Raw genomic sequence first — 26,229 nt, forward strand, 5'->3', positions numbered from 1 at the left:
TCACCCAGCCTAACTCTCTTTTGGCCTGAAATGTAACCTCTTTTTCACGACCGTCCCCTATCTGCTCCCCAAAGAAAAAACCCCATGGCTGAGCTTTCCACCGTGAACAAATCAGCCCCCAAAATGGACCCATTTCGAAGAAGACTCTCCTCTTTGGGATTAATTTAATGACAGGTGTATTTATCTTCTCTGGCGATGAATGCGGTGTCGCTGTGATTTCAAGAGAAACGTGAAAGAGAAAATAAAAGCCCAGACCGGCCCCGCGCCAGCGGTGGGCCGCGTGACTCGCCCACGAGAAGGGGGCGGCCGCCGGGTCCGCCTGGGGGCGCCCCCCCCCCACCCGCCGGCAGCCCCAGCCCCGGCCCCTCCTCTGCGCCTCGGGCGTTCCCGGCACTGCGCGGCCGGGATTCCGGGCTGAGTGCGCAGCCGCTCGACCCCAGCGAGCGCGGGACCCGCGGGTCCTGCACGTCGGCCGCCAGGCCCCGGAGGCCGGGAGCGGTGGTGGCCGCCGGGCCGCGTGGACCCTAGTGCCAGGGGCTCGTTAGGAGGGCGGCATCCACGCGGGTAGCCGGGCAGCCGGTCCGCAGCTGGGGCGTGCTGGGGTGGGGGCGTGCGGGGCGCGCCACGCCACTCAACCCGGCCGGCCAATGGGCGCCGCGTCCCGGGCGCGCCGAGCCAATCGGAGGCGAAAAGGTCTGTGAGTGGCATTGAGGGAGGGCTGGCGAGAGGAGGCCGGGAGTGAAGTTGGAGCTAAACCCCCTAAGCTATAAAGAAGTTCCAGGGGGGCGTTTTCAGCCTCCAATTAGGACTAATACCGGCTTCGTGGCGGCTACTGAGGAGGAGTCTGAACCACCTCTCCCGTCCCAGAGCCCGCATCCCCCTCCTGCCTCCGCGCACCCCTTCCCCAATCCATGACCAAGGAAAGAGAAGCGAGCCGGGGGCGCGCTGTGCTCCCCTCCGCCGGCGGGAGGCCGGGGGGCCGGCGGAGCTGCTCAGCTGCTGCACGGTGGGCATGAGTGCCATTAAGAGGGGAGCGCCTCCGCACCCTCCGCCGCCCGCGGGGACTGAAGGTAGGTGACGCGGAGGGCAGCCCTGCCTCGGGGAGGAGGCCGGGCGCCTCCCCCGCCCCCCGGGCCCGCGAGGGGCTGTCGCGAACGTGCCACCTGTTAACCTGGCGCTGCCCGGCCGGCGAGTCGCCGCCGCCCCTGCTGGGCAGCGAGAGCGCTGGGTCGCCTTGCGAGTCCCGAGGGACCTGATGTGTAAGTGCCACTTTCAGGGGAATCCGGGGACCTGAGACCCCGGTTAGAGAGGGAGCCCAGCCCAGGTCTGCCCGAGTGGGGGACGGAAGGGCTCCTAGGGGCCTCCAGAAGGAGGCAGCGTGCAGTTCGCGCGGCTTCCCGGGGGCCAGCTTGGGCGACGGCGTGCGAGCCTTCTTTGCAGGGGGCTCAGCCTCGCGGTGACTTCTCGGTACTTTAGAAAACAAACGGTACCGAGCACGCGCAGGAGGCCCTCGCGGGCTGGTTCTCGGAGGGGGCAGCAGGGACTGTGCAGCCGCGGGTCCCTCACGCCCCGGTGCGGTTGTCTTCACAGAGGCCTGAAGGAGTTTGTCCCGCGCTCCTGCTCCTCCCGGAGGCTCGGGGCCGCGCCAGACGCCCGGGACTGGAGAGCCGACCGTCGGGGATTATGATGTCGACTTTCCGAGAACCCGGGTACGAGGCGCCGAACCGGAGAAAAGGCTGGCTCCTCAGGAGCCCCGCAGGCATTTGAGACTTCGAGGATTGCCCCGATTGCGTGGATCAGCCACTTTCGTGTCCCCGAATCCCACGTTTTTAAAGAGAATACCTTTACGTTCGAGGCGTTGGTCATTTGCTACCATCGATACGCTGAAGCAAAGACTTCCGTCTCTTCGTTCAAAGTATGCTTTGTATTTTTGCCAAATATGATCTCTAATTGAAAGCTTATTTTTGCTTTTGGATGAATCTGTGGAGCTTATGCGGTAAGAAGAAAGGGGGAACGAGACACAATGAAAGAGAAGTCCAAAAATGCTGCCCGGACTAGGAGAGAGAAGGAGAACAGTGAGTTTTATGAACTGGCTAAATTGCTGCCTCTGCCCTCGGCTATCACCTCGCAGCTGGACAAAGCATCCATCATCAGGCTCACCACCAGCTACCTCAAAATGAGAGTAGTGTTCCCAGAAGGTAAGTGGCTTTGCCCAGACGGACTTGCAAAGGCTGAAGGGGTTCCTACCCGATTTGCCAGGCAGCCCGTGAGCCTGCATACACCGCGGGGCAGAGGAGTGAGTGCATTGGCACAGACGCACCGTGCAAGGGAAGTTTAGCTTTGCGTCTAAGGCCCCTGCAATTCCCGTCGACTTTTTGAGTCTCCTTCTACTGCCCCATTAATGCTTTCTCTTCAGTCCCTCGGATATGTTTGGTTGGGAAGCCGCCCAATAGGGCTTTTGTCAACGCTTCAGAAACTGGGCCCAAGTCAAAGTACTACTAATACAAACAGGACTTTCTTTTTTTTTTTACTCCTCTTGTTAGATTGTATCTAGTAGAAAGCAGGAACACTGCCAAATTCTCGTATTTGTGCTCCATGAGGAGAGAACCATGTACATGTAGTAGCTAAGACAGGTAATAATTCCTGTGTCCGTATTTCTACACATGAGCAGGTGTAGTCATGGACAAATATGGCCTGAATTTACCTCGTCTCGGGACTGCTTGTAGCAAATTTAGTCTGAGTTGTTTTTTAGACATCCACAAGATTCTGAAAGTAACTCTGGGACTTGGTGATTTGCAACTCTGGGCTTGATAATATCTCTGAACTAAGAGGCTAGGCCCCCAAATACCTAAGATTAAATTAAGAATGCTCCCCTGCTGAGAAAATATCTTCTAGGTGGCAGGTTGGCAAACAGATCCTGGGAAAATTGTCTTATAAGGCCTAAAAGTTAGAAGAGCTGAGCTGCTGACGTGATTTAGGAGGAGTATTTAGATTATCAAGCTTCATTGTGTGAGGACAAAGCGGCCTTCAGAGAACACTGTCCCGTATAAAGTCACCTATGCCGGCTAGGAAGAGGTCACCTCTCTCTTTCCATTTCCCCAATCATTTCCTTGGCCTACACTTAAATAAAATGAGAAAACTTTAAAAAAAAATAGATGGATCTTTGCTGGGGAAAGGAAACTTGGAAATGTGAAAGAGAGAACACTAAACAAACAAACAAAAACCCGAGAGAAAGAATCCTGTTTATTTACAAACCAAAACTTCTCATTTGACCCACAGCGGTTTTTGTTATTGTTGATTTTGGGTGTTTCGGACTTGTTTTCTTTTAAGGAAATAGGGGCAAGGAAAATAGTCATTATTAGCTTTGGGATTTCACTTTCCTGGATCTTGACTAAAAGTTATTATCTGAACTGAAATTTTGCTAAACGTGCCCTCAATTAGTCAGGGGTACTAAAGGCAAACTTGAAATTACAGTTCAGTTTTATCCCAAAACTATAGGGTTATAGTCGTTTTCTCTTAAAGCCTTTCCTTGAGCAATCTCATCAGATTCTGGAAAGCACAGGAGAGGAATCAAAGCTTAAAGTACCCGAAAGGTTAAAAAATAAATAAAAGAAAAAGAAAGAAAGAAAAAAGAAGGGCAAATTAGTATTAAAAGCCCTATTTCCCATTCAAAATATGCTGAGGATTGCTGGTAGGAAAATTACAATTATGCTACACTGTCTTCTGTTGAAAAAAAAAAGAGATCTCGATCTCGTTGTCTTTTATACTGTCAGCTCCTACTTTATAAAAATTAAGCTACTGCGCACTCCGCGGGCCGCGCTGCCCCTAACAGGATTATTAGCAGTGATTTGTCCGCCCCTGCGGTCTCAGTGGGCTCCCTTTCTGCGTGATTTCGAGCGGGTCTCGTCAATTATCCGTGCCAATGTCGCTGGTGTTTGATCAGGAGCAGCATATGGTGCTGCTTGTGGGGCTGCGACTCATCGCGGGAGGAGAAGAATAGCGGGTCGCCGATCCGGGCGGGCTCAGAGAGGGACGGGGGCGCCCGGGAGCCGCCACGTCGGCGGCTCTGGTCAGTGTCGTGCTGACCCGGGCAGGCGCGGCCAGGAGCGATCCAGCTGGGTTTTGTTGTTTTGATTTTGTTTTTAAGAGAGCAAGCTTTCTTGTTTAATTAAGTGCTAACTCCACCAATTATAAACCGCATAATAAATAAATAGGAGAAACAAAAAATAAGCTCTCTTGGCCAACTTCTCGTTATTTTTAAAGAGAGTGCTGGTGGAGACTCCCGCTGGGGGCCCCTGGGCGGCCAGGCCGGTCTCCTGCGGCTACTTTAAGGCGACTGTGCTTTCCGCAGCCCCTCACCTTTCTCCAAGCCCGAGGCCCCGCGCCTCCCTCCTCTCCCTTCCTCTGTGGACGAGTGTGAGTTTATGGGGTGGAGGGGGTGGGCGATGTGTGAACTCTGGGCCCATCATTTATTTCTCCAGCTACTGTTGAGCTCATAACTCACCCGCAGCCTCCACCCAGTGAATTAGACAGGGTCATCGCAACAGCTGTCTCCTAGGCACGAATTTTAAATTTGAGGATAGATTAGCTTCAAAAATCCAAAGCCCAAACACAGTCCTTACAGATATTAAAGTACAAGAATACAAACAAAAACAAAAACACAACAGATTTCAAACGACTAAAATTCACAAGCCGCAGAACCAGGCGCAACCTGCAGAGGGCGCCAAATATGGGTTCAGCTATTGAGGGAAGACAGGCTGGACGAGATGGGGTCCAGTGGCAATGGGGGGAACCAAGCGCTTTATTTGGTGGTAATATTTTTTACTGATGAGAAATGGAAAGAAATGTTTGCAGATGAACTTGATTTTTACATCTACATGGCATCCTAGCACATAGTAGGTCTTCAAGAAAATGTTGTTTTAAAGATGATATAAAAATTTTTCATCTTTAAGCATTCTATCACTTGTGACATATGGATTTTGCAAGGCATATAATCTAAATTAATTAAAAATCTGATGACATCTTAGTTATAGGTGTAACAATGACTATAAAAGTCCAGTTTTTGCTCATATTACATTTCCTCTATGATACCCTATAATGTCAAAAAAGCTTAAATCAACAAACAAAATCCTCCTATGCTTCTATTTGAAAAAAATTTTTTAATCCTTAAAATATAGCTAATTCCCCTTCCTGCTCAATTGCTGAATGCAATTTTTTCCCCCTAGGGTCTAGTAGATACCTTGTCTGGGACCAAATTACAGCTTCTATTTATCTGAGTATATAACATTGAGCTGCCGGGGGAAAAATGAGAAACTGGGAGAGAGAGGTGGGGAGAGGGATCGTGAGAGAGAACAGAGCAATGGAATATGGGTGCTTGGAATAATTAAAAATAAAGCAGTAGATCAGAGATTTCCTGTTTTTTTTAATCTCAGGGAATATTACTGTGAAATCATTAAAATTACACATCTCCCAATTGGCAACATATAATCTATTTTAAGTAGTCCTGCACAGTAGAAACTGAGATATCTAGAAATGTACAATTCTTTGGTATTATCAAAGCCAGAAAGGCAGGATAAAGAAAGAGATATGTGACTATTTGTGTGAAAAACAGGACAAATTCAACCAGAAAGAAATATATATGTGTTATCCAGTTGTAATACAGTTTTGGCTGGGGGCGTGGTGACTTGAAGAATAACCTTTGAAAGAATCAGACATGTTTTCAAGTCTATAGTCATTCAGAATCTTGGTAACATCACACTACTATTTCCTTGTCAAGATGTCTTGGGAAAAATTAAAATAATGACAAGTGAAATTAGTAACTATGTGGGAGAAAGAAGATCTCTAGAAAGGCCGGAAGGACTAAGATGATTAAACAAACTTCCACAGACCCTTCCTATAATATGCACCTCAAGATTGAAATCCTTAATCACCCTATATATTTTTTTGAGGCCTAGGACTGAAAGGGTAAAAAAAAAGGCCCCATTTCCCACGTGGATGGGTGATTTAAGGCTGTTTTTCTTGCTGCTCCGGGAAATGATTGAGCATTAGGTTTCCATGTTTATTTTCTTACAGAAGTTTTTCTCATTTAAAAGCCTTTAAGCCCAGTTTACGCTCCACGCTGGTTTTCTCTGTTTAATTCCAGTTTTGATGTTGACTTAAAACATGGAGTGCAGAACTAAACTCCATACACAGCATTTGCAGGGCAGATTTATGTGCTAGAAATTGTAGATCAGATCAATGGAAAAAATCCTTCTTTTAAAGAAGTGATCACAAGTAAAAGCAATACAAAACAATAACATAAACAGGGGGTCATGAGCTATGGTGGGATGCTTTAAAGCAGTGTACACTCACTCATCTGAAGCTAAAATCAGGCTACATTTCCAGGGGCAAACCTGGTTTCTAGGGAAGTTATTTTTCAGAGCTTTTTGCAGACACAAGTGCAGACAGGGAATTCGAGCGCATGGAGTCTTGTCGCATTTCTCTGTCTGTCGGCCCAGGTATTTTATTAAGAGAATGAGGTTTAAACCCAGCTAACACCCTCGTGATTTTTAGCTGTCCACCCATTACCAGTCTGATACATGGAATTTAAAATCTTGGGGAGAGGAACCCTCAGTTATTTAGCAAATGTGACTGCTAATTAGAAAGTACTAACGCAATATCAGAGACCCAGGGGCAAGCCTTCCGCAGCTAGCCCCACGGGGCGGCGGTTCCTGCGGGGAGTTGGTTGCTCGACCTCGGTGACTCGGACCAGACCAGGAACAGAGACCTCGTGGAAGCGTGTCCGGCGCCTGCAGAGCGCCCAGCGGGAGAGGCCCGTACGCTGCGCCGGCCCCTTCCCTCCCCACCGCGGCGGCCCGCGCCACCCCCGTGGCCGCAGCGCGGCGGGATCAGCGCGGCCTCCGCACCGTGTCTGCTTGGTGCCCACGCCAGACCAGCTCTCTGTCCCGCCCGGCCTCCGGGACATCCCCGCCCGCCGTAGGCCGGGACTTCGCCGGAGCCGGCCTTGGCGCGGCCTTGGGAGCCCGGCCGCCGGGGAGGACCGCAGCGGGCACGGCAGCGCCCGCCTCTGGGCTGCGGCTCGGCCCCGCCCGGCCGCACTGGGAGGCCCCGGGGCGACGCCACTGGGTGCCGCTCGGCCCCCGCGCGGGGCAGCACTGCCAACCCGCGAGCATTGTCGCCCTCGGGTAGGGGGGACCTGTTGACCTCGGCCTGTCCCCGTGCCGGCAGCTCGGGTTCTCCCGCAGCGCCCTCGGGAGCCCACTTGGGTCCGGAGGGCGACGAGTGCCGCAAGCGCGCGCGAAGGTCAGCGCTCTGCCCGTCGGTCCCCAGCCCAGATTCCCCGCCACCGGCAGGGGCCTCCCCGCCCTGGGGCCTCGGGGACGGGCGGGGGCGGGCGGGGCACACCGTGGGGTCCGGGCTGCGGTGCGGGACACCCTCGACGGGCCGGCCGCGCCCTCCAGGTGGCCCGCGCGGGCCTCGAGCGGGGCGGGGCCCAGCGCGGGGCCGGGGTGCGCGCGCCCCCCGCGAGGGGAGCGGCCTCCCACCCGGGACCGTTCGGGCGCGCGCTCTCGGCTGCGGGGCCCGTCTCCGCGCCTGTCTACCCCGGAGAGCCCAGCCTCGGAGGCTCCCGGAGCCCGGAAACGAAGGCTGCGTGGCTGCCGGGCCCGGTGAGGCTTGGGCCGCGAGCCCCCGGCCGGGACGCACAGGCCCGACGGGAAACCCGGGGGGCTGGGAGAAGCCCCCTCGGAACCCGAAGCTAGGAGCGCGGTCCCTGAAGACCTTTCCTGCCCCAGCCACCAAGCTGTGGTCGAATCAAGGGCTCGTGCAGCACCCCCGTCCCTATATTCCTAAAAGGCGTATCGCGATCTGTCACAGACATGAAGGTTTCCGGCAACGACTACAAAGAGGGCACGTTTCTATTGAGATATTGTTTATTTATTAAAGAAAAAAAAGTAGAACAAGCTCCTTTCTTCTTCTTCCTGTCTGAGTGAAGGGGGTGGTGACCAGCCCGGTCCGTAATCTGTATTTTGTCAAGGGTATGAAACTCATTCTGAAGGAAGAGCTCGATCAATTTATTGTTGCTGCTTGTAATAACACAGCTGGGTGATGCTTTGAGCTCCAGCTAGACTGGGGCTCATCATTCATTCGCCAAGAACGGGCCTAAATTGTGCCTGTGGGATTAGGTCAATTTTAGTGGATCTACTTCGCCTCATTTGGTTACTAATTGGTTTCTTGTTTTATAAATCGAAATCTCATTTTGAGGAAATTACAAAACCCGTGCAGTCAGTCCATTGAGGTAATCCTTGGGTCAGGGGGTATTTAAATGGAAATGGCTCAACCGCGCACTGGGGGTAAAGCAACAGTGAAACTTCGCCCGGTTTTCGCATGAAATGTGAGCTAGCCCTTTAGATCCATAATAGATACATCCCTTCTAATACTACTTATATAAATATGATAAACCAGACTTTAAGGGAAAATGGGGGGTGGGGAGAAGCAAAATTTATCTGCTGAGGTTAATGTGGCATATCTTGGAAATCTTCCAAAATAGATTATGTTTTCCTTTGTCTTCGGCCACTTTAGCTGGGGAAAATCCTTTTGTCTAAAACCCGATTTAGTTATCGCCTCCCTCGCGGAGCTCCTTTTCTCCTTTGCAAAACCCCGCTCCCTCGGCCTCCCCGAATTACAAGAGAATCTTTAGATCTTGTTCCCACTGTAATCCTGCTGCAAAGAGAGCTGGTTTCCTCCTCATTTTAGACAGACAATCAAAGGATTTGCGAATTTTCTGCGGTAGGTCAAGTGCAGAAACGAAATCTCAGCTTACCCCACCCCCCCAACCGAAATTGGGTGCGGGAGCGCGTCACCGCAGGCAGCATGAGAGGGGGTCCCGGGAGAGGGGTCTCTGGCCCACTCCAGGATTTTCGGAGGCAGAGCCCGTGACTGGGGCTGCAGAAGGGGTCCTGGCAGGCCGAAGGACGAGCTCTGCCCTAGTATGAGGTCAGGAGCGCCCGCCAGGTGGACCCGGGCAGGGCAGGCAGCCCTTTATAAAACATTAACCCAGACAGAACCGTGGGACGGAGATTTCGACCAGGAGCATAAAGAGAAGGCAATGCTCCGTGAAAGCAAAAGGTTCCCTAAAAGGGGGGGTGGGGGCTGGGAGGAAGGGGGCAGGAGAGGTGTGTGTGTGTGGGGGGGCTGGGTAACCAGCGCCGGGCGGGTTGTTTATTAACCTGCCGGGAAGTCTTATTTTTCCCGCGTAGACGCATACTAATGAGGCCGCAACCCGGCACAACAAACAGCCGGGGCTGGCCGGGGAGTTCGGAACCGGCACTTAACCCCGAGCCCAGCTCGGGGCCTTGTCAGATGATTCGGGGCGGAGGCCGTTCCCGGGCGTCTTCCAGCAGGGTTGGGGAAACTTCATCGTTTCAGATGAAGACTTTGTTTGGCCTCCACTGCGGGCTTCGCATCCTTCGGGGAGCTGCGGCCGAGGATGCCAGAGGCAGCCGGGCCTCCGCCGCCTCCCGTGCCCCTGGGGGGCTTTGGGCTTTCGGGCCTCGGCGGGCCCCCGGCGCCCCAGGGCCAGCGCCCCCGCGTCCCCGCGCCCCCAGCGTGGCCCTTCTCCCCGTTTCGGCCTCTACAGCCCTTCTCCCCGTGCCCCCGGCCACCTCTGGGTGGGTCCGTGTGAGCGGGGGTGAAAGGAGGAGCACCTCGCGCCAGAACCCAAGGAGACAGCGCGGCTGAGACGGGCGCCGCGAAGGGACGGGGACCAGGCCAAGGGCTGTGTCCCGGTGGCTGAGGCAGAGGCCCTCCGGAAGGGTCCGCGAGGACCCCCGATCAGGGCCCGGGAGTCACTCCAGGGAGGGAAACCGGGGCGGGCTGAGGAGGCCGGAGGGGTGGGCTCTACGCCAGGGAGGGAGGGGGGTCCGAGCGCGGGCGGGGGCCCCAGTGTTTGCAGAGCGCTGGGGAAATCGTTAGATTTATTTAGATGTGCAAACACCCAGAAAGACCCGATTCTAGCTTAAGGGGGGCTCACGGTTACTCGTTACCGGGGGGGTTGATCGCTTGCTTAGGAAGCAGTTCCTGGCCAACACGTTTTAAGAGTCCAACTCCACGTTTAATTCTGAAAGATCCGCCCCCACCCCCATGTTACCAGACGAGTGTGTTTGTCATTGTGTAGTTCGTAGTGATTTGCCCCCTAATGCACTAAACCAGTAAATCACACACACCCTTTTTGTCATGTTAAACCTCGTTTAATGATGTAAGCATAAAGGAGTTTAACTACCTAGTTAAATTAATTTCAGCAGCAACACTGTTAAAAGATACTACCCGTAAGTAATTTACCTTTGGTCTGGGGAAGGTCCTTCTGCCTCGTTTTTCATTTTATTTTCCCAAACAGGTATCTAGAGCCGACTCCCTATTAATTTTTTGAAAGCCAGCCACGGGCAGCCCTGAGAGTTTTATTTTTGAGGCATCACCGGAGAAATGATTTGTGGCAAAGCTTGGAAAGATCTTACTTAACATGGTCGCATCAAAGGCAGGAAGGGGCCGTCTTTGTAATAGATGAAACCTGAAAAGTAGAGAAACGGACTGATTCTCTCTATCCAGAAGGGATCGAACATATTGCAAAAACGATGTTAGCACCGGAAAGGAACTGACTTAGGACGAAAATGGCTATGTGGCTTCTTTGGGGACGTGAGGTGAGGATGTGTAAGGCGGGATTAGGAGGGGAGGCGTAGGAAGGAGGAAGCCATCCGCAAGCAAACGGATTTTTCCAAAGGGGATGCAAGTCTGAGGAAGAGGGCAGGAAAATGGCTGGAGAGACCCGCCGCCAACTAGAAAGCCTGCCAGGGACCAGCGGGACACCGCCTCAGGTTGCTCCAGGCAGGCAGCGGCCTGCGCTGGGTGTGCAGACATTCACAGCCTCCACATAAGCACCAGGGTGAAACTTTGGGTGAGAAATCGTGCCCCGCACCCCCCTAAATACACCAGCGAACTACGCAAAAGCTCCCGCAAGGGGTGCCGTGCCAGGGGCCTCCCCGCCCTCCGTGGGCAGGGAGGGCGAGCCGGGGGGTAGCTGGTCCGGCGTGCGAGGCTTGCCGTGCGCCCCAACCGCGGGGCTAGTCTCGGACCGTCGGCCGGGCCCGAGTGCCGTCGTTAAAGCGTGTCTCTGTGTCTCCACAGGGCTCGGCGAGGCATGGGGCCACTCGAGCCGGACCAGCCCCCTGGACAACGTGGGCCGCGAGCTGGGGTCCCACCTGCTCCAGGTACAGGCGCGGGCCTCCGGGAGGCGCTTGTGCTTTCGGGCGCCGCGCTGTGCTTCTGGGTTCCCACCAAAATGGGATGGGCCCGTCGCGCAGCCCTTGCAGCTCCCCCCAAAGTTAAGAAGTTCAGCTCTTATTAGCCCCGCTGGGTGCTGACGGAGCCTCGAGAACCGGGCGGGGGGGCGAGGTGACAATCCGCACGTGGTGTTCGCAAGGGAACCCGGCCGGGCCCGGATCAGGCCCGCTGAACCGAGGGAGGGGGCGCCAGCCGACGCCCGTTTCCGGACGGAACCTGGGCGCTGCGGGCGGAGCTGCGGAGGTCGGGCTGCAAAACCGTCCGAAACGAAGGATTTAGGGAGGCCAGAACGGGAATCTGGTAGAAATGCCCGTCAGTGTTTTAGGCCCACGCATCCGGCCCCAGCTGCGTCTGCGGCTCGTTTCCTCCCCTCTCTGCACGCGCTCTCACCCCAGGCCAGCCCAGGCCGTGTACAGCCCCTCGCGTACACACAGGCACCTCCCCAGGTAATGAGTTTACCCAATGCGGAGGCTCCCATTACCGCGTTGTTTGCAGTGTACACTGTTTGAAATTGCCCGTTGCCCGCTTAAGTAGCCTAGCAAATATTTAAAAATAGTAAAACTCCCGGTGGCATTTTTAGACGTGACACTCATCTGCCACCCTGCATCCCCTTATTATTATTATTATTATTATTATTATTATTATTATTATTCAAGTCTGCCTCCAGCGTCTCACGTGGAAGCCCAAACCTAAGCAGCACTGGGGAATCTGATTCGGTTCTCCCTGGTGGGCTAGGCATGGGCAGCATCTCTTGGCATGCTCCCCCTTGCCTGCCCCCTGCTTCTCTGTCCCTCAATCCCAGAGGCCCATGAGAATTTAGTTTCACAGAGCAGAGGCCTTGTGCAAGCCTTCCCTTACAGGCCTGGCCTCCACACTTCTGCATTTAAATATAAAGTCACTGACCGTCCTCTTTCTCAGGTATTTTCCATTAGTTGTCCCAACAACTGACCCTCCTCCCTGAATCTTCCCATATTCCCAGCTAATATCCCTCTTCAGTATAAACAAGAGAACAAAACCCAAGCAGTCCCTCACTCCTAGCTCTTGATCAATCATTTTCCTCTTTTTCATCCCAGCATCTCAAAGGCCTTAATCACACTCTGCATCTTCATTGCTCACTCTGCCTTCCTACCTCCTACCCCCTTGCAATGCGGCATCTTTCCCAGCTGTTGTGCTCTGCCCAGGCTCCATCACATTTTTATATCCAGCTGAGATGCTCACCTTTTATCTGACCAGACCCCATTCATTCCAAAATTAAGGGAGGGCCAACTGTGTACCAGACAGAAAGCCCTGCCCTCACGGAGTTTACAGTCTAAGCAGAGCAGGCTTGCAAACCCACACAGGTCTGCTGCACAGTAGAACCGAAGGTGTAGGTACTATGGAGAAAAATAAGCCAAGGAAGATGGCTGTGTTTGAGTGATGCCATTTAAAATGAGGACAGTTGCGGAGGACCGCATGAAGCAAATGGCATTTGGGCAAAACCCAATGGAGGTGCACTTGGTGGTACTTGACATTGTCACTCTCCCTCAGTTTCTCAAGTAGCACAATTTCCTGAATTCTTCTCTCTCTCTGCTTTCTCCTCTGCTTCCCCACCACTGTCTGCCTATAAATGCTGGCATTTCCCCAAAGCTTCAGTTCTGTTGCTCCTGTCACAGCTTCAAGGCCTCCTGGGTGATCTCAGCCACCACCAACACCACCACCACTACTTCAACTCCTTTCCCCACATTTGTTTGACTCTAGATGGTTTTTCCAGTCTAGACACCCTTCCTGAGAACCAGACCTTTATTTCCTGCTGCCAAATGGACATGTCCAAATGGAAATCCGCATACAGCTGAAGTTTAGCATCTCCAAAGCAAGAACTCACTATCTCCCTCCTGCAGAGTTCTACTCAGACAGAAGCTCACCATGTATCCCTAAATTCTTAATCTTGGTTAATGGTGTTAGCCCCTATTTAATGATCTTGAAGTCAATCTCAGCTTTTCTTTCTGATACCGTAAATTCTGGGGCCAGAACCATCTCTGACTTAGACTCTGCATTCCCCATCTCCACCATAGCCACCCCAGTTCAGGCTTGACCACCTCCAATCTCATCCCCACTCTTTCCTCCTGTAGATCACTGTTCACATTCTTCCAGAAACACACACACACACACACACACACACACACACACACACACACAACTAAGCATGCTATTCCCCCCGCTTAGAACTTTGTTGGAACCCTGATACCTACAGGAGCATTTCCAAATTCCCCACATGGGCACCTCACAGTCTCCAAGTCCGGCGCTGGTGTAGGTCCTCAGCCCCAGTTCTGGGACACTAGACTGATCACCCCTGGGTGCGCCGGGCCTGCCCTCCCCCAGCCCTTGCTTTGTCCTGTCATTCCCTCTGCTCAGGAGAAGCTTCCTTCCTTCTCCAGTTCAAGCTTCCTCTTCAAGGCTCTGCTCAAACAGCTCTTCTGAGGCCCCTCTGATTCTCCCCCAGGCCTCTGGCCACCCAGCCTCAGGACCCCCACAGCACTGCCGACTCAGAGGTGTGGCCCTTCTGTCGTCTTCCGGCCAGTCGCCCCTGCTGGACTTCCAGCTCCTTGCTCAGGGTCTGACTCCTCCTTATGTCTGCACTGCCTGGACTAGAGCCTCATTCACAGAGATAAAGGGACAGTGGGTGCCTAAGACCTTGCTTCCTGGAGAGCCTGCAGTTTGACGCCTCAGTGTAAACAGACACACACAGTTTGATGCCTCAGTGTAAACACACACACACGCACGCGCGCACACACACACACACACACACACACACACACACACACACCCTTCTATGCATCTGCTGATCTGCTGCCTGGATCTTTGTCCAGCCACTGGCCAGCTGCCTTCTATCCACAAACTTTTCAGACTTCCAGCCCTTCCACATCACCCACTGCCTGCTGTTGTCCGAACTCTGCTAGTACTCTTTCCATTACGGGATGCTGCAACTATGGTGTCCTCCAAGACTAGCACATGAGGGTTCTGGTTCTTCCATGCCCATCACCCCAAAAACCTAACCCACTTCGAATCACAGGCCATGAGTTCCCCATCTTCAAAATGTTGATGTGCGTGTATCACGGATCTGTCTGCTTTGTCTTTTTTTGGTGGATCCTGAGTCTTGGAGGGAGGTGACCCCATCCACCACTTCCTCTGGGTCTCTCCTAGTATGTATGCTCCATGCAGGGGCTTGCAAAGTTGGAATGAACACAAGAGGGGCTCCTGTGGCTGGGTTGCTAGGTCCTGTTCCCTGCCAGCCCCTCTACTCCATGTCTCTGCTCTCTGGTTGTACATCTCTAACTTCTGTCTGCCTCCTACCCAGTTTCTCTGATGGCCCAGAGGTCTCTCCATCAGCTCTGCTGCTCTCTCCACAGACCCTGGATGGCTTCATCTTTGTGGTGGCCCCAGATGGGAAGATCATGTACATCTCGGAAACAGCCTCAGTGCACCTGGGCCTTTCTCAGGTAGGTGAGTGGTCCACACCTCCAGCCTTCAATATTTACAGCCAGAGCTGGAGGGAGAGGGGGACAGGGGTGGACGGGGGTGGCGGGGCTTTCCCAGAGCTTGTCTATGTGCACTTCTGGGATTGGGGGTGCAGTTCTCCTCTTAGCTGACAGGAGATCTGGATCTCCCTGTCCCTCTGCACCCTCATCCTCTAGCACACACTCCAAGTCCAAAGGATAACTACCTTTTTGAGCGCCTACCATAAGCCAGACATCGTGGGAGGCAGTTACGCACTTCTGTCAGAATGTCTTCACCAGAGCATTGCTGGGGAGCCACTGTGACTATACTATTACTGCTACAGTTACTGTTATCATTGCTGCCTTTCCTAAATAAAGGAACAGGCTCAGATAGACTGAGACAGGTAGCAGGCATCAGAACTGGAATTAGAACTCAGTGCCGACTCTGGGGTTCTGGTTCCTATCCTCACAGTCCGTCCTGTGACCCCCTGATCCAAACTTCCAGCCCCTCCACGGGACGTTCCACCACCTCCGAGAAGGTGATACCCTCCTCTTTGCAGGTAGAGCTGACCGGGAACAGCATTTACGAGTACATCCACCCGGCCGACCACGACGAGATGACGGCGGTGCTCACGGCCCATCAGCCGTACCACTCTCACTTCGTCCAGGGTAAGGCGGACGCGTGCCTGCGGCACTCGGACAGTCGGTTAGTGACCGTTCCCCGGTTAGCCAGGCCGGGACCGCGGCGCCACGCCGCCGGCCTCATGCCCTGCGCCTCCCTCCGCTCCTCTCTCCCAGAGTACGAGATCGAGCGCTCCTTCTTCCTGCGGATGAAGTGCGTCTTGGCCAAAAGGAACGCGGGCCTCACCTGCGGCGGGTACAAGGTGTGTGGCTGAGAGGCAAGGTTTACGCCTCGCGGCTGCTCCGGCCGCCTAGCGGGGTGCAGGGGGAGGCATTGGGACCAGAGGCCTGTGAAGCTCGGCGGGGACGGTCTCTGTCCGCACCTCCCGACGGGGCGTCTCCCATAGGCGTCAAAGTGCTGCGGGCTTGGACGTCCGCCTGGCGTCCTGGAGCTTTGCGAATACCGGGAACTACCTTTTAACGCTGAGTCTCACTGGGACCGGGTACTGCCCGCCCGCTGGGACTCTTAATGTGGAACCCATAATGGGCCCTAGGGGTGTGCAAAGCGTCTGAAACGGTCGGTGACTTTGGTGGATTCCTAGTTGACCCCCAGCGTCAGATTCTGACCCGCGGGGAGGTTAGGGACGGAAGCTTTGGCCCCAAGCCACGGTTCTCCTGCTCTATGAGAGCAGACATGATTAGAATGCAGGTTCCAGGGCCTCACTTGGCGATTCCGGATGCGTTAGGGTTGGCAGGGCCCAGGTCTCCGCATTTCTACAAGCCCCAGGGGAGTTCAGTGTGGGAACACAGCCGGTCCCTTGAGATGTCTTGGAGCACCAGTAAGTTGGGGCGCTTCAGTGCGGGGCGCGGCGCACGTGGCGCCTGCGGCTGAGGAGTCTCACATGTTTAGATCCCTTCCCCGCCTTTTCGGATGGTGTGCGGGCTGTGGCTGAGCCTCCCCGCCTGCCCCTCCGCCGCAGGTCATCCACTGCAGCGGGTACCTGAAGATCCGCCAGTACAGCCTGGACATGTCGCCTTTTGACGGCTGCTACCAGAACGTGGGCCTGGTGGCCGTGGGCCACTCGCTGCCGCCCAGCGCCGTCACCGAGATCAAGCTGCACAGCAACATGTTCATGTTTCGCGCCAGCCTGGACATGAAGCTCATCTTCCTGGACGCCAGGTGGGGGATCCAGGGCGGGGGGCGCCACCCTGAGCGCGAGGGCCGCCCGCTCGGTGACCGAAGCTCCTCGGCTGCCCTCTGGGCCCGTTCTGCGGATGGCAGCCAGGCCTCCGGCGGCGGTGCCGGGTGGGGGGGGCCTCCCCGCACCCCGTGCTCAGCCCGCTGGGATTCCTCTCCGCAGGGTGGCCGAACTGACGGGGTACGAACCTCAGGACCTGATCGAGAAGACCCTGTACCACCACGTGCACGGCTGTGACACCTTCCACCTGCGCTGCGCCCACCACCTGCGTAAGGCGCCCGGGGCGGGGCGCGCGGCCTGGCGGGCGCGGGGCGGGGCCTCGCCGGCGGCCGCTAGCACGCGGGGCCGCACCTGGTTTCCGTCGCACCCGCGGCCCCCGCCCGGGAGGAGGGACACGGACTGAGGTTGTGGCAGAAAATGCCCCGGAGGAATCTTACTCTCCTATTGATACGCCCTCCCGCTTCCCCAGCCCGCCCTCCCCCGCCCCAGCACCCCCGGCAAACCTCACCAAAGATGGGGGCAAAAAACCAAAAACAAAAACGTGGGCGCATGACCGGCGTCAGCTTTTGCCGTAGCTTTGCTTCGGGCTGAGTCTCCCGGGGCAGGGCCCGTGCGCGTCGGTTCAGCCGCCCAGACCCTGCCCTGGGTAGGTGGAGTATTGAACTGGGGCAGGCCCGAGAGTGTCTCCTCGCCCTTTCCTAATCGCGAGGGACCGCAGGACTCGATGCAAATTACCAGGGTCATCAATTGGCCCGGGAACGTGCGGATCCTCCCGCTCGCCCGCCCGGGCGCGGTTATCGGGGCCCGCAGGGGGCCTGCGCGCCAGCGCCAGGGGCTGCACTTGGGCCGGACCCGGAGCGGTCTCCTGCCCCACCAGCGGCCTCTGTCTCCCCTTCAGTGCTGGTGAAGGGACAGGTGACCACCAAGTACTACAGGTTCCTGGCGAAGCACGGCGGCTGGGTCTGGGTGCAGAGCTACGCGACCATCGTGCACAACAGCCGCTCCTCCAGGCCGCACTGTATCGTCAGCGTCAACTACGTCCTCACGTGAGTGCGAGTCCGTGACCCTGTCGCCCACCCCGGCGACCCTGGTCTCCACGCGGGTGCAGGTAGTGGGCACGGCCGGGCGAGGCTGGAGTCCACTGGGAACGCCGGTTCTGCCCCCCGAGTGCTGGCTGCCCTGGGAGACGGCAGCTTGAGCACTTTCATCTTTATGAAGAGCCTTCCTTCGTTATATTCTAGAGGAAGATTTAGGAGTTTTTCCATCCACAGCCCATCTTTGCTTTCTACTCTCTCTCTTTTAACCTTTTAAGCGAACTCTGCATTAAATAAAACTTAATGCCGCATAAAGAAAAAAAGAGAGAAAAGGGCCCGACGTACGGAGCCATTTATGGCTAACAAACAGGACATCTGTTTCACTTTTTCAAATCTGGGTTTGAAGTTCTTAATTTTAACCAGAGGCTCCAATCCAAGTTAAAGAGTTCTGAGAGAGTGATTCTTTCCCTGAGCCACAAAGAGGGTGTAAGTGACCAGGAGGGGCCTGGCTTTAACCTCCAGGCAGCACAGGGACCTGAGCCAACGCTGAGGGTCTTGGCCAGCGTCCAGGCGCTGCGCGTTGTGCGACCGCATCCCTGGGTGAGGAGCTGGCGTCGCGGTGCCACCTGCCGACGCGGCTGGTGGGGCGGCCGCGGGGCCCGCATCGGAGCCTCTTGCTTTCTAGAAACAATCTCCATTTCCCGTTGCCTGTGTGGCCAGGCAGGCTGGTCACGTGGCCCGGTGGGCTCCTCGCGCAGAAAGTACCTTCTGTATGTTTGTGAGAGCTGAACTGCGTAGGGTTGACGCCTTTATGCAGAACCCTTTTCTGTGTGCAGTTGCCTTTTTTTGGCAGAGGCTGAAATTCTTGTGATTTGGGGGGACCTCAGGAGTTCCTTACTCTGGAAGCATGAACACACCGCGCTCTTAGTAGAAATGCCATTTTGACATTAGGAAGTTACCTAAGGGGTACTGCTTGGGATCAACTACACTATAGGCCATGAGGGGTAAATTCAGTCCACTCCTTTTAAATCGCTAAATTAAAAATGTAGTAGCTGGAAGTATGCTTAGCAGTAAGACTATTTGCTCTGTGCCCTGTTTCACAAGAAAATTTAATTCAATGGACTTGGAAAATGGACTTGCTTTAGGTGAAAATTCAGTATTCAAGAACAATAGCTGGTTATAAAGAAGAATCTTTTCTTTGTTTCATTTTAGTAAACAGTATTAAAATATATATCTTAAGTTTTTTTAATAGCAAGAAAGCTGTGGGTTTTAATACAGAGCCGAAAACATACCAATATTTTGGGTATCGTGGACACAACCATCTATTTTTACGAATGCAGTTTTTCATATTATTAAAATAAGTGTAAAAGAAAAATGACAAAGTGTAATCCATGAAATAAGCCACTGTGAAGCAGACATATTAAAGAGTGAAAAATTATGTCTTCTTGCTATGGAAAGGAAACGGACATTCTTTAAGAAGGTGCTTTGTATGTCTGAGACATCATGAGCATTATGCATGCACTCTGTTCTCTTGTGGTGCCTGTGGTTAGTAATCATTTTTTATCAAACAGCAGGGTATAAAGTCACACAGACCCATATCAATGATCAGAATGCAAGTTCGACCTCCCAATGGGTAAAGTTAATTTATGTTTGGAGTCACTTTGAAATATTCTGTTTTGTTTTCTGGTGGAGAAGTGTACTTTTCTTCCTTCTGTTAACTCTCATTCTTTACAGTTCTTAGGAGCTGCAAGATGAGGCTACCAACTTTCCATCAGATTAAAGAGATGTAATGAGGATAAGTGATTTACAGCAGGAAAAATAGCATGACATGCACTTTTCAGAATGTTTTATACCTCTGAATGAAAATAGAAATAAACACACAGAAGCACAGAGGATGAAAAGCTGAAATTGATTACCTTTTTATGAGTCTCAGCTCCAGTTCGTTGTATAACAATTCTTAGGACAATCTTTGTGACTGCAAATGTGGAAACTGCCTTACATGAAATATCATCAAGTGGCTCTGTGTGTGTTGACAGGATTTTCATAATGAACAGGTTGCAGTTTGTTTGATGTGTATATCACACATCTGGCTGGAGTTACTAATTTACATTGTCTTAGCAAATTAAATAGATGGCTATTGATTCTCTATGGTAGCAGTGAGCTACCACCACATGCATTTGTTTTCCCGGCCAGTTCTCTAGGAAGCCAGAGAATGTTAAGTGAATTCTTTTCAAATATACCACCTCAAACCATGTACTTAAAACCACAGCCCTCCCCCCACCCAAATAATTTGACAAGCCAGATGTTTTCCAAATTTAGACATTTTAATAGCATACATTTTGAAGGGATTTTCATGCCATGAAAGTAGAGAGAATTTTAAATAAGGACTGCTTAAATGAAGATATGACATTTTGGTGGAAGCTATAGTCATAAGAACCTCATTTTTCTCATTTCCTGGTGGTTAAATCTACTGTTAAGTTAAAATGTGCCTAAAAAAATGGGGGATTGAAATATTCAGCAGCCTTGTTTTAAAAAGCAGCTGCAACAGTGAATACAGGAATTTTAGGGGCAAGTGGTGCTTTACTGGCTTTTGGATGGCCATGATACAAAATGTTGGTGCTCTGGAAATCTGGACAGGAGAGGGAGTGGCTACTCTGATTGGATTTTCTAAAGGTCTCAGGCTCTCTGGATGCTTGGGGTACCTTAAAGCTTCTATAGCTCCTCATTGAAACCCTCAATCCCAAAACAAGAACACAAAAACCAACCAGAAAACTGACCAATTTATGATGTTCTTTGACACACATCCCTGTTAACTTTATGTCCCACATTAAAAAAAAAAGAACTGTTACAAATTTTGAGCGCCCACAGGGTTTGAAATAAGAGTTAAGTAGGACAGGCCCTGATCTCTGATAATTTTCAGGAGGATAGGTGAATAGAGCTAGTGTCTAGTAACACGGAATGTTGGGGAAAATCCAGAAAAATACAGAGGATTAAAGGAAAGCATTTTGTATAAAACCTAGGTAATTTCCTTGAGTTCATATTTCTTTGAGTTTTCTCAGTTAGTAGTATTAATTATTCATAGCCTGTCCAGACTGAAAACATTAGTACCTAATATGAAGAAAATTGAAAATGTGGAACACCCAATAAACTATGAAAAGTAATTTCTAGAAAAATGAAGTCTAGATTCTCTTTATGTTTTTAAGCTTCATATGCTTTGAAAATAAAACCTTCAAAATCTACTTTTAAAAATAAACCAGTGAAGTATAAAAATCCCATTTAAAAATACTTGAAAACACAAAATTTTCAAACACAGAAAAGTTAAAAGAATAGTACAATGAATATCCATCTATAATCTGTATCTATAACCTATAGTCTAAGCCATATTTGCTTTATGTCTCCCTCTACCTATATGTGTGTCTATTTGAATGTGCATTTTTCCCTCTATTGAATCATTTCAAAGTAAGCTGCAAACATCCTGATACTTCATCCTTAAATAACATTCTTCCACATTTATGATGGCACATTTAAAGTGTTTAAAATTACTGTGTGTAGAAGGTTGCAAGAATATACACGAGATCTAGTTTACTGATGCCATTAAAAACAATATGCCACTGAAATTCAAGTACTCACTGATGTATGACCTCAGGCTGATTGATAGACAACTTTTTACGAGAGGACTTGTATAGAATGTAGTTGTAATTGTTAGTGGATTTTAAACTACACTTCTAATGAGAATGGAAGCTAATAGGATTCTGATATTTTGCCTGGAAAGTAGAGATACCAAGAGTGATATGGTAGTTTTGGAATCAGACTAATTTAATATTTTTCAACCATTCCTTTGTTGGTAAAGACTTTTCTGCTTAATTCCTAAGTTTAGGATAGGGCATTATTTTAGAGTGACTGAACACATAGAAGAAAGTAATTTTCTGTGTTACAATTTCTACTTCAGTGTTACAGAAGGCAGAACAAATTGAGACAATTTACATTAGTGATCTATATAATACTTGCTATCTATTAAATAATCCTTTGAATTTGTAGAAAAGTTAGGGTTAATGCCAAAAGAGCCACATTTACTTCATGTAAAAAGAAAAAAAGGGTCTCTACATTGTAGTGATTGCAGATCCCATAATTTTTGTTGTTCTTTCTTTGCATGAAACTATTGCTGTTCTCACAAAAAGAGTTTTAAGAGTTAACATATTCTGTGAATATAAACCCTTATATATCCTTTCTATAAAGCAGCAAGCATTAAAATATGCTCATATTAGTTTGTTCTTTCAAGTATATTAATAGTGCTGAATTAATTTGGGCATTTAAACTTAAATTTTTTATTAATATAAAAGGCCCAGTGATATTATTGTTACTACTACTAGGAAATTTTAGAAAGTGGTTTTTGAAAACTTGACTAATAATAGGTATAGTTACAGAAATGTATTTTATTTTCCTTGTTAGGAAAACTACTTTTATATTGTAAATAATGTCAAATGAAGTATCTTTTGACATAGTGAGTTACAGCAAGATAGAAAAAATAATTTACTTTCATGCCTTTCATGGCATACTTGTTGCATAGGTTTAATTTTTTTGATCATTAAAAATAATAACCATGCACTAATGTATACTGATAAATTAGATTGGGTCCTTAATTGTGTTTCATCTTTATTATGACAATACTAAACATCAAAGCCCCAGGTGTCCTTTCCAAATGATCTTTTGTGTAACTGAATGATTACAGCAATGAACTGAAGGCCCAATTGTATGAACAGTAATTTGTAACAACTGAAACTATTAATAGTAATTTCATAACTACTAAAACACTTCATTAAAAGAAAGAGCTGGGAGATTTAGTCTGTTTTGTAGTGTGTAATGCCAGTACTCACTAATCTTACCCTCCCTACATTTTCCCCTTACTGTAATTTTTTTCATCATAGTAATCTGTATTTGGTTTTGGATTTGTGAAATATGCTCAGACTTTATAATTTTTCAAGAAACAAATGTAATGCACAGTTCTTTCAAATCCTTACCAAACTTGTTACTTTGACGGTTCGGTATATCAGTTGGGGTAGAGACCATGCTCCCCATTTTCTAGGTGAGAAAACTGAGGCCAGATACACTGAGTAAGTGGTGAAGCCGGGAGTAAGGCCGGGGGTGTCAGGTCCAGCTGCATCCGGGGTTCTCTGCATGGGGTGGGGAAGATGCCTGGGAGAGAGGGGTGACTATAGGTGGGCAAGGCCCACAGCGTTCAGCTCTCCTGACCCTGAGCAGGCTCTCATCTGATCTCATGACGATTAAAAAGCTGCTTCTGTGTTGCTGTTCCAAAAGTATGTACAGATATTGACAGTTCAGTGGTTTAAACTTGGTCATATTATCTTCTCAATGACATTCAAATAAAAATACATCTTTTTTCCCTCTATAAATCTCACTAAGGACATTTTATAAGAAAAAATGTGGCCTGCAAATATTTTAGTTTTCTACCGGATGGCCTGCCCTTAGTTTACACAGACACATTATTGCTGTTACGAGTTATATCATTTCTGCCACCAGATCTAAAATTTTATGTTGTTATTAAGCAAAGTGTTAAAATAAACATCACTGGATTGTCAAGCCAGGCATCCTTTTTATCAGAAGATGCTCACATTACCTCCTGTGGCAGCATTTCCCAGATGGTGTGTGTACATGTGTGTGTGTGGACAGGGAGGTGGCGTTGGCCCTTTTCTGCTTGTGAGAGAGAATGGCAGGAAAGGCTGTCCGCTGGGGTCCCTGGTCAGGGGCTGGGGATGGAGAGCTTCCCAGCATGCTCTGGGCTGGTGCGGATCCTCTGGCCGTCCAGCAGTTCTGCTGCCCTGCCGCTTCCCCCTCCGCAGACCTCTCTGCGTCCACCCCTTCCTTTCTTGCTGCCCTGACCTGGGGGGCACTGACTGGCAGGACCTCCCCTTTACCTCCTGGATGGAGACCACGTGGTATGTGCCACATGACTAGTCTGACCGCTCTTCTGTGCTGGGAGGGAACAGGTCCTGATCTTTGAGACACATCATGGGAAAACATGGATGATCACCTTATTTGAAGGCAGGGATTCATACATGTTATTGTGAGTGGATAGACAAATTCAAATAAGGCTTTCCTGGGACTCCAGGAAAGCATGTTTTCATTTTCTGACTTAGTCTCTCACGTGGCAAACACTGTTACGTTTGGTACAAGACGTGTGTTTGTGGGCGGGTGGGTCAGGCGTAGCTTGATGATTATAGTAAAAGGCCCTGATCCTGTGCTTCCTATCTGCTCTCCGTTCCCGTTGGCTTGTGACATCCTTCCAGGTGAGCAGGTGGTGATAGGAAATTCCTTTGGGTAGAAGCGCTAGTGCCTATGCTTAAGCTGCCATGCGGAAGGGACTGGTTGGAGTTCAGAAGAAACCTGGAAATAACTGAGTGCCCATGGATGGAAGAATGTGACATTCCACTTTGTCTGCAGGAGTAACTTCCCCACCTTCTTCCCCCTGCCTCTGGCATTCCTAGGTCCAGGGGGCTGGCAGGGGAGAGAGGTGGTCTATGGTGACGGCGGGGTGGAGGGACACGAGGGGGAACTTGTTTCTGTAGGGCATTAACAATGCCTGAGGTTGGGCTGAGTCTGGGCCATCTGTCTACCATCTGTGACTTTTACTCTGGGAGCTGTATTGCAGTCGGATCTTGACTTGGTTTTTTTTATAAAAGCCCACAGCATTATTCCAAGCAACCTGCAAGGGAAGGTACAGGCTTTGGTGTCAGACAGGTCTGAGTTTGAATATGCTTTGCCTCATAACAGCTGTGAGACTTCGACCTTCTCTTTTCCTGTCTGGTAAGTGGGGGCATTTGTACCCACCATTTAAGGACTGAGGAGGATTGAATGGGATAATGTATTTATAGCTCTGTACCTTGCAGAAAGCAGGTGCTCAAAATATCTTCACTGTTGTAATTAGCTCTTGTCAATTACATGATATCAACCGACATACTCTGGAAGAGGATGAATAGTTCCCCTCTTCAACTTGAATTTCTAAATTCTCATATCTACAAATGAAGTATTCATTTGCCTTCCTCCCTCCGGTCCCTCAACACACACACGCACCTCCAAGCATTGTGCCACTTGTGGGTAGCGGTTTCTGTGGTCCAGGTCTGTTCACCCTGGTCCTCACTGCTGTCATTGTGTACCCTGCGGGGAACTGAGAGACCTCTGCTCGGAGGAAGGTAAGGCAGCAGTTTCCAAGTGCATGGCTAGTGCCTGGTAAGGGTGGGGGGCGCTTTACATGCTGGAATGCGCTTTACAGGGAAAAAGAAGGTTCTAAGAGACTAAGTTCTTATCAAATTTCTAAGATTCATTTAGTTGGAACTGGTGTTTGAGAATTTACCTATGTCAGTAGTTACAATGCAAAGTGAATCAAACATGCAACACTGGCAGTTTTGATGGTGTTCAATGAACCCTTTTGTATATTCCCCGTTTCTGCACATGACATGGGTGGAGCTCTGTTGCCAGGGTATCACAGAGGATGGCAGATGGCAATGATTTATTGCATGAATACGTGAGGCAGGAGTCTTGGCATCTCTCAAGGAGTTTACAATTTAGTTAGCAAAATAGAGGAGTTCCCCTTAAATATTTAAGAACTAAGATTAGCATGGTTCGAAATGGTATGGTACACTTTATCACTATTCGCTGAGGACACAGAATTCAAACGAGCTTGAAATGAGGTTGGATGAGGAAAGGGGTAGAATTGTAAGGGTCAAAAGTAGAGGCAGGGTCTTTTGGTTGTTATTTAGTTCTTTTTAAAGAGTGGCAAACTTTGACCTTGTAAGAGCAATTTTCAGAGATGACAAAATTGTATTCGGGTGATTCTTGCATCAGTTCTGTCTAGGAGAAGGCATAATATTAGCAGATGGAACAGTGACTTAGATCCACAATCGTCCCGCTGTTCTTTTTCCCTAAGTGTTTCCGGTAACACAGTTCGCGTCCCCTTCACATGAGATTCAGTGGTGCTTGTCCCACTGTCTGCATCCCAGCTGGGCTGGTTTTCTTCCTTTTTGTGCTGCTCGTCCCTGGACCTTTCTGTTGGAACTGAGCGTGTTTCATCAGGGCTGGAAGCTCTTTTCCCTAAGCCTCTTGCCTTTCTCAAATTAGTACTGGCATATTTTCAGTATGTTCACCCCACTTTATTAGTAGTATGCTTTTTAGCATCTGAGAATAGAAAACAGTTCTTCAAGTTTCAAGGGATGTCAGTGCTCTGAATTTAATGTAAAATCTTACTGAAATGAATACACGGTGATACCACATATATAATCGTGGTATTTTAAAAATTATTTGTCGAAGTCAAAGGTGAGGTAATCATTAGGACAGCAAACAGCAGAGGACTGAAGGAGAGCTAGGGGCAAGGAGCCTATCTGGGGGGCTCCAGATCGGCAGGACCAGGACCCCACCCCCTCCAGTGCAGTGTTTGACACCATAGTCCTGCTATTAGCCCACAATGCAGTCTAACCCCAGGCCTCCTAGTTACATGTCTGAACCCTGATAACCAGAGGGATACATTGCATACTATTTGGAAAACATGTTATGAAA

The 26,229-nt window shown here is 50.5% G+C and overlaps 1 protein-coding gene across 2 annotated transcripts in view; it reads left to right on the top strand.

Annotated features, from left to right (window-relative positions):
- The first annotated feature begins 394 nt into the window (after nucleotides 1–394).
- The window catches only part of SIM1 (SIM bHLH transcription factor 1), a 65,296-nt gene continuing 39,461 nt past the window's right edge, over nucleotides 395–26,229 (top strand). Inside the window, exons 1-9 of one of the 2 annotated variants that reach the window (XM_037012318.2) lie at nucleotides 395–1,070; nucleotides 1,591–2,198; nucleotides 11,179–11,261; nucleotides 14,721–14,810; nucleotides 15,368–15,476; nucleotides 15,606–15,691; nucleotides 16,409–16,608; nucleotides 16,790–16,896; nucleotides 17,526–17,673. In XM_037012318.2, coding sequence (XP_036868213.1) covers nucleotides 2,024–2,198; nucleotides 11,179–11,261; nucleotides 14,721–14,810; nucleotides 15,368–15,476; nucleotides 15,606–15,691; nucleotides 16,409–16,608; nucleotides 16,790–16,896; nucleotides 17,526–17,673 — 998 coding nt within the window. In that variant the 5' untranslated portion in view covers nucleotides 395–1,070; nucleotides 1,591–2,023. Of the gene's footprint in view, nucleotides 1,071–1,169; nucleotides 1,260–1,590; nucleotides 2,199–11,178; nucleotides 11,262–14,720; nucleotides 14,811–15,367; nucleotides 15,477–15,605; nucleotides 15,692–16,408; nucleotides 16,609–16,789; nucleotides 16,897–17,525; nucleotides 17,674–26,229 lie in introns of those variants that run through there. The other variant, XM_073220917.1, reaches the window with a different exon arrangement.

The sequence above is a fragment of the Manis javanica genome, chromosome 13 (genome assembly GCF_040802235.1).
Source record: "Manis javanica isolate MJ-LG chromosome 13, MJ_LKY, whole genome shotgun sequence".
In the NCBI taxonomy this organism is placed as follows: domain Eukaryota; kingdom Metazoa; phylum Chordata; class Mammalia; order Pholidota; family Manidae; genus Manis; species Manis javanica.